We start from the raw sequence: 12,577 nt of genomic DNA, 5'->3' as shown, positions 1-12,577 counted from the left end.
TTTACTAATTATTCATTTCGTTCCCAAAAATCATGCACACTGGATTCAACATAAATTTTAATGTAAAATTGGTAATGTAATAGAGAAGCAGAGAAAAAAAAAAAAAGTATTAATACTGGAGAATGAATCTCATCTCATTAGAGAGAAAAAAAAATTTAAATTGAGAAGTGCATATTTTTGTGGGACTGACTAAAAAATAATGAATGTATATTCCTATAAAACAAAGAGAGTAATAAAAAAAAATAGAAATTAGGTTTTTCTTTCAAATAGAGATATTCCATTTGGTTTGAAATATTTTAGATAAATAGTCTTATTCATCGATACTAATAGCTAATTTCCTTTCCAATTCGCCCATCAATACTTATTACAATTAATTTTTTTTATTTCTTTTGATAATAGATCAACTTCATATTAACTAATTCATTCTACTCATGTATAAAAATGTAAGACATACTTTTCAATAATTTTTTCCATTCACTTCTTTTTTTTACATTTCATAAAATCCAAAGTTCGAGTCAAGTTAATTAGTGATAGCCAATGGTAGGAGAAGGGAATTTGAACTACTTGTAAATTGTTTATATTGGTTTAATTTAAAATAACTTGAAATGTGAAAACAAAAAAAAAACATCCCAAAAGGAAAAGGCAAAATATTACAAAAAATAAATTATGAATGCATACTTTTTCCTTCAATATGTTTTGCAAGTTTATGCTGTGATCTTACGTGTCTAAAATAGTAGAGTACTACTAATATTAAACCTTCTTCATATTACGTGTAAGCAAATTTTCAAAGTAATTTGTACGAATTATCAAATTGCCATAAAAAAAACATGCCAAAAAAAAACACAAAAACCTCGTGTCAATGTCGAACAATTAATATGGGCCAAAACGGAATAGTTATCTATGCTTACATCATTGGGCCTTTACCGGGAGATTTTGGACCGGCCCACATCTCGTGCAGCTGTGCACTCTCGATAGTTGTTTTTTTTTTCATTTTCCTTATTTGTGGTCCTCTTTTTGTTGTTTGAATTCGTTTTAAACTATAGACTTGTTGGAATTTATGTTAATTTTTTAAGATTCAACACTTGTTTTCTAAAATATTATTCTTTTATTTAGTACCCCTATTTACTAAATTTTAATGTATATATATATACACTTCCTACAGTATTCCAGTTGGATGAATAATTTGATCAGTTCAAACAATTGAACCTAAATTATAAAAACTAAAGATTAATAGACACATATATATAGCCATGAAGTTGCAATCAATATAGCGTTGTTTTCGTGAACGCGAACGCAAGAAATTGTTGTGTTTCATTTGACATCTAATAACCTAATCAAATACTATTGTTGCCAAATATACAAAAGCTTAGCTAAGGCCTAAACACTTTCTAGCCGAATTAGGGAAGTAAGTAATTGGACACATATGATAAGCTGCCAAAAGTAGGTTTACTAATACTTAGACACTTCAAACTGAAGTAGTCAAGTAGATATATCATGCACTGTCATCCCAACCAATATAATTATACACTATTGAGAATTTTTAAATATTGAAATCTTAATATCCAAATATTGATTGTAGTATAGTCTTTTACTCTTTTTCCAGGCAACATAATCAATTTAATGTCTTAATATATGTAATGGGTCATATAATTTTTTTTTGTACAGTAAGAAATTGGAATCAATATACCATTGATCTTAATTTTGTTAATATATATCATGATTTGGTATGATATAAATGTTTTATAGTATTATAACAGCATTATTTTTGGTTAATAAGAAAGAAAGTTATTTGATATTTTTAATGGTTAGTCTCCATATTTTGATGATTATATTATGTGCAAATCTATGTTCAATTGAAGACTGTGTAGTAAGATTAATGATTACAATCAACTCCATATAGAAGAAGAAAGTTCCAATCTATATTTATCTTAGACAATTTATTGTGAACAATCCTATTATCAGATCGATGTTACCTTTATTTAAAATATTATACTCTCTCCGTCCCATTATTCACATTTCTTTTGGGCAACTGTTTTTAGATAGTAGTCAAATAAAGAGAGAATAAAATAAGAATGAGGAAAACGTAAAGAGAAAAAATAGGAAATGAGATAAAGTAAGAGATATAAAGTGTTATTTTTTTACCATAAAAAAAATGTATCACTTATAATGAAACAGCCCAAAAAGAAATGCACGTTACTTATAGTGGACAGAGAAAGTATCATGAATTACCTCATATCCAACACATCATGAATTACCTCATATCCAACACAACCAATAATATACCTCTATTTTTAAAAAAGGGACAATGAAGTCGGTCCCATCCAGCCAATCTTTTGACATCTCTAGGTATACAAAATGAAACACAATTCTACCTTTTATCTATATGGTTGTAATCCACAAGTGATCAACTTCATATATACTCCATATTACTCTTAAATTAAATGAATAGATAAAAAATATAAAAAATAAAGAAAAAAAATATGAGAAAAAAAAATAAAAAAAGCATATAAAGTATAAGAGAGTAAAATGTTATTTTTATTTAAAAAATGAAATCAACCACTTGAATTTGGATAATCTAAAATAAAAAAAGAAATGATCATTTAAAATGAGATGAGACGAAGAAACGAATATGAAATAGCCAATAGCCAAGTTAATTTGAGCCTACACAACCTATTAATCTAGGTGGATGTATGTATAAAATGCTAAAGAAGCCGGTCCCACCAATCAAATCTTTTGGCCTCTCTAGCATACAACAAGAAACACAATTCTACTCCTCATATCTAATTTCCTCATCTATTTTGGAATTATAAATAGTTTATGATTAACCACTCAAAGAGTTCACCTCTTGGACGTAACTATCTCTATAAATAACCTAACCTAGTAGACATTCTCATATCCTCAAATCATCAAAAATGGAGAAAACACAAGACAAACCCCACTGCCTAATCCTACCATACCCAATCCAAGGCCACATCAACCCAATGCTCCAATTCTCCAAACGCTTAGCCGCCAAAGGCATCTCTATCACCTTCGCCGCGTTAGAAAACGTCCTCACCGACGAATTCTCCGCCTCCATCTCCGTCGAGACCATCTCCGACGGCTACACCGCCGCCACCAGAGCCACCGCTCTGCTGCCGGAGTATCTACCCACCTTTCAAAAGGCCGGCTCCGAGTCTTTAGCCCAACTCATCCAGAAGCTTCGGGAGAGGGGCCGGGCCGTCGACTGCGTCATCTACGACACGTTCCTGCCGTGGGGCCTGGCCGTGGCCAGGAATATGGGGCTCTTTGGGGCGGCCTTCTTCACGCAGTCTTGCTCCGTCAATATTGTTTACTACACTTTGTTTAAAGGGTGGCTGGAGCCTCCGGGTTTGGAGGAGGTGGTGTTGCTTCCCGGGCTGCCGGAGTTGGGGGCTTCGGATTTGCCATCGTTTGTGCTTGATCGGGAGACGCATCCGGGCTCGTATGAGCTGCTGGTGGATCAGTTTGAAGGTGTGGAGGATTCCAATTTCGTGTTCGTTAACTCGGTTTATGAGCTTGAGGAAGAGGTATGTCATCTTAGCATCTGTGTGGTGTGTATCCATTGTGACGCGATCTTTGAATTTATGTTCATTTATAAAAAAAAATGAAATAGGCTTGGAATTTGTTTGTATTTTGTTTTTGTTCATGCACCGTGCATACGATTGCAAGCAGTGATAAATTAATTAATTAATGTTTTAAGTAAAATTTAATAATACTACTATGAATTAAGATAATAGAGTATGACTTTAATTTTTTTGAATTTACTAAATGATGGTTGCAGCGTTGAAATGTTTACAAATCACTTGAAATTTGCAAAGTCAGTCGCAAGTCATTGTTTATGTGATACCTAATTAATTCTTTATCTGCGGTAATATTTCCTAATTCTTATATTCTCTGTTGCAGTTGACATTCAATGATATACTATATTAATCTTGCAGCTAATTAACTAAACCCTATCAATTTTTGGCTGCAGTATTTTCTAATTTATCTCTTATCCCTATAGTATTTTGCTGTGATACTTTCTACGCAGTACTCCCTCCGTTCCATGTTAATAGAGTCATTTTTCTATTTTAACAAGTGATATTTTCTACGCAGTACTCCCTCCATTCCATGTTAATAGAGTCATTTTTCTATTTTAACAAGTTCTAAGTTAATTGGGTCATTTCTATTTTTGACAAAAAATAATTCTCCTTTTACTTTATTCTCTTTTCATCTCTCTTACTTTTTTCACCATCCATTTAACACACTATCCTTAAAAAATGTATTGTTAAGAAGGAACAAAAGGAGTACTACTTTTTTGACATTAAAACAAATTCTTTAAAATTGTTTTCTAGTGTTACTACTAGTGTTTTGTTTTCTAGTACACCAATCACTCACCCCCCCTTTCTCACGCGGGTTGAGATGTTGAAGTGACACTGATTCCCTGCACACGTCCCACCGTAGAATGAAAAATTGATTACAGTAAGTAATCCTTCAATTTAAGGAACATTTTTATAAGCGGTTAAAATTTAGGGTTTAAAGTGATATTTATTATACTATGATTAAACCCCTTGCTGCATATTTACTACTCCTAGTATAATTTTTTATACTGCTGTTTATTTGCATTACATGTAGTTGGTAACTTGGTCATTCTTATATTGCAAATTATTGGGTTTTGCTTTGTAGCACGGCACCTCAATCTTATCATCACCCCCAAAAACAAAAACTAAAAGTAATCAAGTTAGGTTAAAAGTTAGATCATGATATAATTATTTTTTAAATAATTACTCTATTTATTTATTTTCATTTACTTTGTGTTTGGTTTCAGGCCACTGATTGGCTGAAAAAATTCATGTCCGTGAAAACAATTGGACCAACTATACCTTCTATGTACCTAGACAAAAGATTGCAACACGACAAAAATTATGGCCTCAGTTTGTTCAAGCCAGACGACACTTGCATGAAATGGCTACAACAACAATCACCTAAATCAGTTATCTACATCTCCTTTGGTAGCATGGCCAAATTGGAAGAGCAACAAATGGTAGAATTGGCAACAACCCTAAAGCTAACCGGCAAACCCTTTCTATGGGTGGTCCGGTCGTCAGAGGCCTCCAAGCTCCCCCAGGGTTTCATGGACGAGGCCTCAGACCAGGGGCTAATCGTGTCATGGTGCCCACAACTAGAGGTCCTCGCCCACGATGCCATAGGGTGCTTCATCACACACTGTGGATGGAACTCGACTCTGGAGGCACTGAGCCTAGGGGTCCCCATGGTGGGGGTCCCGTGGTGGAGTGACCAGGCTACGAATGCTAAGTTTGTGATGGATGTTTGGAAAATGGGAGTGAAAGCTTGTTCGGATAAGGGAGGCGTTGTCGGGCATGAGGAGCTGGTTCATAGCGTGAAGTATGTGATGGAGGGAGAGAGATCGGAAGAGATGAGATTAAATGCAATGAAATGGAAGGAATTGACAAAAGGAGCTGTGGATGAGGGTGGAAGTTCGGATAAAAATATTCAAGAATTTGTGTCTACTTTGATGGGAGGTGAAACCCTTCCACAAAAGTAATTGGATTCTTGATTATTGTAGTATCTTTATTAAATAATTTGGAGTTTGATTATTTTACATGCTTCCTCTTGATCTATGTTTAAATCGGTACATGGGAATTGCTGCAACAAGCTAAATATATAAAATAAGATAACGTATGTGTAGAACATTGTTTTATTAGGCAAAATTTTAAACATATCCACTCTGAGAATTAGAAGAATGTCACTTTTATGAATGTTGTTGACAAACAAAAATGCAATTTAGTATTTTGGTTATATATGATTTTTCCTCGTGGTCAAATTGTAATTATGTTTTGTCAGCATGTGACTGACTGGTTCTATGTTTCATATGACATTTAAATTTCCATCGGAGTCTTCTTTAAATTTTCACATATGTATTTTTGGGATTTTAATTATTATTTTTTAATTTTTAGGATTTTAAGTATGTAAATTTTAATTTTTAGGATTTTAATTATGTAATTTTTTTTATTTTTGTAATTTGTAATAGTAGTTCGGGTATTTTTTATGCATTTTAATATTGTGGAATTTTTTTACTTAAATTGAATAATAGACTGGTGGGACTCTTAAGCATGCTCTCGCAGAAAAGCATGGATAGGAGTGTTGTGCTTTAGAGAGTATGGAGTAAAAAATGAATAAAAGTGGGTTCGAGCCCACATCCATGCTCTTGCCTAAGCAAGAGTAGGCAAGAGCATGGATATGGATGCGCTAATACTTGGATACTTCAAATTGAAGTAGGTACATGCAGTGTCATCCCAACCAATAAGCTTGGTCTCTTTATCTAGGCAAAACTATTTTCATTTCAAATAGCGACGAATTTTAGCTACATTATTGAGAATTTAAATACTGCAATTTTGAATAATCCAATATAGCTAGATTGCAATATCGTGTTTTTCATGCAACGTTAATGTGTTTTTTCAGGCAGCATTAATGCCACACGTTGATGGACAAATAAGCCCTCGTCAAAATTTTCAATTTCCAGTGTATACCGTCTAGTACGAACCGGAACTGCTGATTTCGCCGGAATTATCCGCTGCTTGAAGAACCCGAATCAGAGTATCAATACATACCCTAATTAAAACAGTGACGCCTCAAAACGTCAAGGTGGTATGCAGTGGCGGATCCAAGAATAAAAAATCGTGGGGTCGAACCGATCAGGATTATAAATATAATATTTTAATAAATCGATAAACCAATTGAAAAATCTTATCTTTCATCGTTTCAACCATCTTCTTTGAAAGAGTTCCCAAATCTTCAACATCTGAAAAACGTGCATCTCTTCTTACATCACTCACGAAACTTTGAAGCTGTTTAGTTAACAAGTTAAGCTACAACATCCGTCGAAAGAGTGTTTTCTGCAATGAAATACATGAAGTCAGAGCTGAGAAATAGGATGGGAAATGACTGGTTGAACGACAGTTTGACGGTATATAGCGAGAAGGAGGTGTTTGCAACTATTCTCAATGAAAGGATTTTGAGTCGTTTTCAGAAAATGGATACTCGAAGAAGCCAACTATCTCGCATAGCATAAGATTGTGGTATTTATATTTTTACGTATTTTTGTTTAGAAATATTTATTAAAATATTATATTTATAATCTTGATCGGTTCGACCCCACGATTTTTTATTCCTGGATCCGCCACTGCCTGTAATGTGAATTGTAAAAATTTTAAATTCCTAAAACTTGAATGATAATTTTAAATACCTCAATAATTGTACCAATTGCTAAGAAATTCCTTCAAAATTCTCTTCGCAGCACAAGCCTAAAGTCTCTCTTCTATATAAATTTTGCGCAGAGAATGAAAAATTATTCTTTTCTCTATTATAAAATTCGCCCGTCTGTACCGAAAATTTGCAAAGCTTTTGCATTCTCTATATTTAAATAGGTTTATTGGAATTTGGAAATTGGGTTGATTTAATTAGAGTATTGATTATACCAAGTCCAGCCCATTTGTAAAGCCCAATTACTAGAAGAATGGAAATTTGGAACAGCGTCTTCTTCTCGACAGGCGGCGGCGACTGGTTTGCTGCTGGGGCATAACTTCGCGCGGCGGCTGGGGAAGGGTATTCTCCGGGAACAGCAGTGGGGTATGAGAAACCACAGTACCGACTCGTATCGAAAGAGAATGGTGGTGTAAATCTGTAATTGTAAATAAGCATTTGGGAGGAATTAGAAATTCTCAAGGGCAAAGAGGTGGTACAAGAATTGTAAATCGAGGGCCGCCAAGAAATGACCGACCAACCATACCATTAATACAGTGATTTAACCAGTGAACATGGGCCATGGCTGTAGTAATTCAGAATTTGGCTTCACGTCAATGCACAAGAAAATAACCACTCATCTGCAAGTTTTGTTTATTTTTATTTTGCTACGTACCTTACTTTTTATACCTTGGATTTTCTAGGATTGTGAATTCTATAAATATTAATAGTAGTATTATTCATTGAGAAATAAAATATTCTTTATTATCTCACTCACATTCTTCTAACCCTATTGGGGTTATCTCCTTCTTTTTGTTTGATCTGCTGTGCCCAACCTCGATACCTATTAAATCAGTAATCTTATATCGGGTTTGTATAATGAAAGCATGCATGTTTCTTATTATTAAAACATTATTTCTTGGTATATAGTAGTACTAATTAAGTAAGAAAGTTAATTTTCTAAATTTATCTAGTACTAGTATAATTTCTGTTTTTTTGAATTTAAATTGCCCCATCTAAGTCTAAACTCATTCTCACACCCACAAATCATTAAAAAATGGAGAAAACACAACACAAACCCCACTGCCTAATCTTACCATTCCCAATCCAAGGCCACATCAACCCCACTGCCGAATCTTACCTTATTAGGCAAATTTTAAACATTTCCACTCTAAGAGAATTACAAGAATATCACTTTTATAAATGTAGACAAACAAAACATGCAATTTAGTATTTTGGTTACAGTATACTCCCTCCGTCCAAAAAAATGGATCACTTTTACCATTTTGGGACGTCCACAAAAAATAGATCACTTTTTAAAAATGAAAAGTTTATTTCTCATACTTTTTATTCCCTCTCTCATACTTTACCTACTTTTTCTCCTCATCTCTCTTACTTTACCAATTCTACATTAAAACTCGTGCCGAACAACAACAGATCTATTGTTCGTGGACGTGGACGGAGGGAGTATGATTTTTCCTCTAAGTCAAATTGTAATTATGTTTTGTAAGCATGTGACTGGTTCTATGTTTCATATGGCATCTAATAATATGTAGTCACATCAATATATAGCAAAAACAGTGCAACAACAAAAATATGCGCCCCTTTCATCTTTTTCGAATTGGGCATGCAATTGTTTTTTCTCTCTTTATGATTGGGATAATTGTTAGAGACACTGATTAAATATAGTTTTATAGAACCGTTCAAAAGCATACAAAACGAAATCAATAATAATCTAAAAACTATTCACGAACGAAAGTATAGTAAAAAAATTTCTCATTCACAACTAAATAATTTTTGAGTTATTAACAATAGTTTGTGTTAAAAATTAAAATGACAACACATTTTAAAGTGACACTGGGATACCACGTATCCAGCAATATTATAAACGCTACACAGTAATAGTATAAACGTTAGACAACAATCTATGGATTGTTGTCTAGCGTATTGGATAGTGCTGGCCGAGAAAATTTACCCATGAGCATTTTTTACGATTGCTACATGGCAGCTGATTATTCGTCCACGTGTACAAATGATTGGCTAGGAATGGCGGTATGGTATTACTTTAAGAGGTCTAGTCATTTTAACGCACTCCGATTAACAATAACTTAAAAATCTTCATTTACAGTTAAGATTTTGAAGTTGTGACGTGTGCATGAACGATAGCTTAAAACTCCCATTCATAACAATTAATATCCCGAGTTGTTAATGTTGGTCTGAAAACTCTAATTCACACTAATAGTAATTTTTAATTGTCATTTAGAACTCTCATTAACAACAAAGAGTAATTCCAAGTTGTGAATAATATATTGATAATCGAAAACTCTCTCATTATTTAATTTTATAATAAAATTTGAGTGAAATAAATTAGTAGTTAGTAATGTTCATTTTTCAAAAATACTAAAAGTGAAATGAAATATTTAATGATGAAAATTGAAAGTTGGCAATATGTGACCTTTAATGACATGTGAAAGATTATTCAGCACAAAGATAATTTCCGAGTTGTGAATGACAATTGAAAACTCTCATTTCCATCTAAGTGTCATCCGATTTATGAATGATGATAGCATGCCTAAAACTATCGTTAAAAAACTAACGATTATTTTGAGCTGTAATTGTAGAGATACATGTGAATGTTTTTTTTATGTTATATGAACATAGATATATTTAAAGTCCACCCTTTTTATTATATTCGTGTTAAAACTACCAAAACCATGATGCCTTTCCATTAATAATAGACCTGATGTATTTTCAAAAAATCAACTCGATCGAGATGCTTAGGATGGTGAGTTAAAATGTCTCTTTATTTTGTTAAACAAAGTCCTCTTGCTATTTATTAACAAAAGGTCAATTATGTTTTTTTAATTATAACTATATATGATCATTGAATAATGAATTCTAATTCGAAATTGAGGCAAATTGTGGGCGGAATTCAATGCTGGAAGCATATTGAGCCAAGGAATCCCGTTAGTAGTACATAGTATTTCTAAGTTCTAATCAATTACGAATTCTAAAATTGTGATATATACATTAAAAAAAATCAGTAAAGGATTCGATTACAAGGTGGGGTCAATCGACCCCATTGCTGGTCAAGCAGTAAAATCGACCATTGACCCAACGGGCCACGGCTCCTCCACCCACCAGCAACCTTCTCTTCATTTTTACTAGCTAATAGAAATCTGAAGTTACTAGTAAGATTTTATTTTTGGGTTTAGTTGAATTGGGCCATATTTCTGGTTAATCTTTTACAATCTCTTGTTATTTCTGTAGCCAGTCTGTTTCTTCTTATAATGAGTTGGGCCCATGTTAGTTTTAGTGGGCCGAAATTAAATAAGCATGCATATATGATAAAAGTTAAAAATAAAGAAACAAAAGACTAGGATAAAATCAAAGAGATAAGGAAATAAAAATTGCTTACTATGTAGTACTCCCTCCGTCCCCAAAAAAAAACCACTTTCTAAATAGTACTCTTGGTACGAATTTTAACGTGCAATTAGTAAGTATGAGAGAATTATAAAGTGAATAAAGTGATTCGAGTATTGTTACTAGAAATGAAGCTAATCTCATTGCATAGAAAAAAAAAAATTCTAAAGTAAAAATTGATATTTTTATGGGGCACCTCAGGAAATAACAAAAATTGTGTATTTTTTTGGGAATGGGAGAGTATATGACTAAAATAAAGTATATAGTCCAATTATTTGTCTGTGATGTAACTTAATAGCTATAATTCAAATTGGCAGTAAAAGAAAAAAGAAACAAAATTTTTTACTCAGCAATATTGTCCGCATGTTCATAATAAATTAATAAAATCTATCAATATATCCTAATAATACGCTTCAACTGATAAAACGAGACAATAATATAGAATAGTTAAAGTAAGCTGGTCGGGTAAAACACGGTTAACAAGTAACAACAAACAGAGAAAGATATTCATCAACCTGTTATTATTCTTAATTTGTACAAATAATTGTTTTAATATCTAACATTCAATTAGTCGTTGAATAAAAATCCGAAAACTCAATGGTTACAAATAAAAAATGTATGGAACAGAAATCAATTTATACATATGAAACATCAATTTCTGCATTTCAATTCAAAAGCTTTGAACTTTCACAAATAAAAGTAAGATTCTCGGGAAAAAAATCAGAGGGAATCCGAACCATTTTTTTTATATAATAAAAATACGTTAAGTATACTTAACAAATCAAAAGTTATACTCAATTTCCTGAAAATAAAATTAAAAGGGTCGCTTTCAAATATCTTACGTATTTATATGTTTTGGCCTAACAAATCAATTCTAACCACTGTATGATCAGTGTTTATTTGTTTAATATAAAAACCAAAAGAAAATATTCACTACCTCTCAAATTTATTAATCAATTGAACAGCTCCTCAAAGGCTCAAAACTATTGCACCCATTAAAACATAAAAGTCAAATAAAATGTCAACTTTTAATATGCAAATGCAAGTTAACTTTTTCAATAAAATTCCCTATGTTTCTTTTTTAGAAGGGATATTATTGATAGCAGTATAATCTTAATTGAAATGGAGAGTTGACTTTGTGAGATATGGTAGATGGCCGCCTGCATGCTTAATTTGTTTATACACAAGTTGTCAACATTGATTTGCTATTTGATTCACATTTTTCTTCCTTAATTTGCTGTCTAGTGTTTTTTAATCATTTAAATTTCTGGAACGAATCATATACCATATATCAATAAATCTTAGTCAACTAATGCAAACACAAGTTAAAAATCACCTGATATTATTAAATAGTTACTGTAGACAGGTCATAATTTGATATGTACTCATATGAAATCATTTTTAATTTATGGAAGATAATTATCTAACAAATTAAATTAATCCCAACAAGACTATAAGTATGGTTTTCTGGTTCACTTACTCATCGTCCCTCATTTATTTATTTAGTGTGAAATAATTTTTTTGTAAGCAACATGTTTGAAAATATGTTAGGATAGTCGCTAAAGGTTGAACAACGTCAATACTTTATCTAGAGAGTTTACTTTGTTAGAAGTTATGGACATAGTATTTGCGTTGTCCTTTAATTAAAAAAATACATTAAAGAAAATATACTTTTATAATTTAATCTATAGTGCTAAACACGCATGAGATTCCCATTCCCACTTGCATTAGTTGCAATTGACATCATCGAGAAATGTACTACTATAGTATAATTAAATAAAATTTGGGAAACCGATACTAAGGTCAACGAGTTTTATTTGCTTTTTAACCTTAAAAAAATGAAGGGTTACAAAAGTCAAAAGTTTGGCCACTTGAATGATTTGAAATTGAGTAT

The 12,577-nt window shown here is 32.4% G+C and overlaps 1 protein-coding gene across 1 annotated transcript; it reads left to right on the top strand.

Annotated features, from left to right (window-relative positions):
• Positions 1-2,884: 2,884 nt before the first annotated feature.
• LOC125211783 (UDP-glycosyltransferase 74E2-like) lies at positions 2,885-5,622 on the top strand. Its single transcript, XM_048111715.1, has 2 exons — positions 2,885-3,545; positions 4,826-5,622. The coding sequence occupies exons 1-2, from the start codon at positions 2,913-2,915 to the stop codon at positions 5,561-5,563; spliced, it is 1,371 nt and encodes a 456-aa protein (XP_047967672.1). The 5' UTR covers positions 2,885-2,912; the 3' UTR covers positions 5,564-5,622.
• Positions 5,623-12,577: the final 6,955 nt, after the last annotated feature.

This window comes from Salvia hispanica, chromosome 3 (assembly GCF_023119035.1).
Source record: "Salvia hispanica cultivar TCC Black 2014 chromosome 3, UniMelb_Shisp_WGS_1.0, whole genome shotgun sequence".
Classification (NCBI taxonomy): Eukaryota; Viridiplantae; Streptophyta; class Magnoliopsida; order Lamiales; family Lamiaceae; genus Salvia; species Salvia hispanica.
Note: the sequence above shows the minus strand (reverse complement) of the source record. Positions and strands in the feature narration are given on the sequence as shown.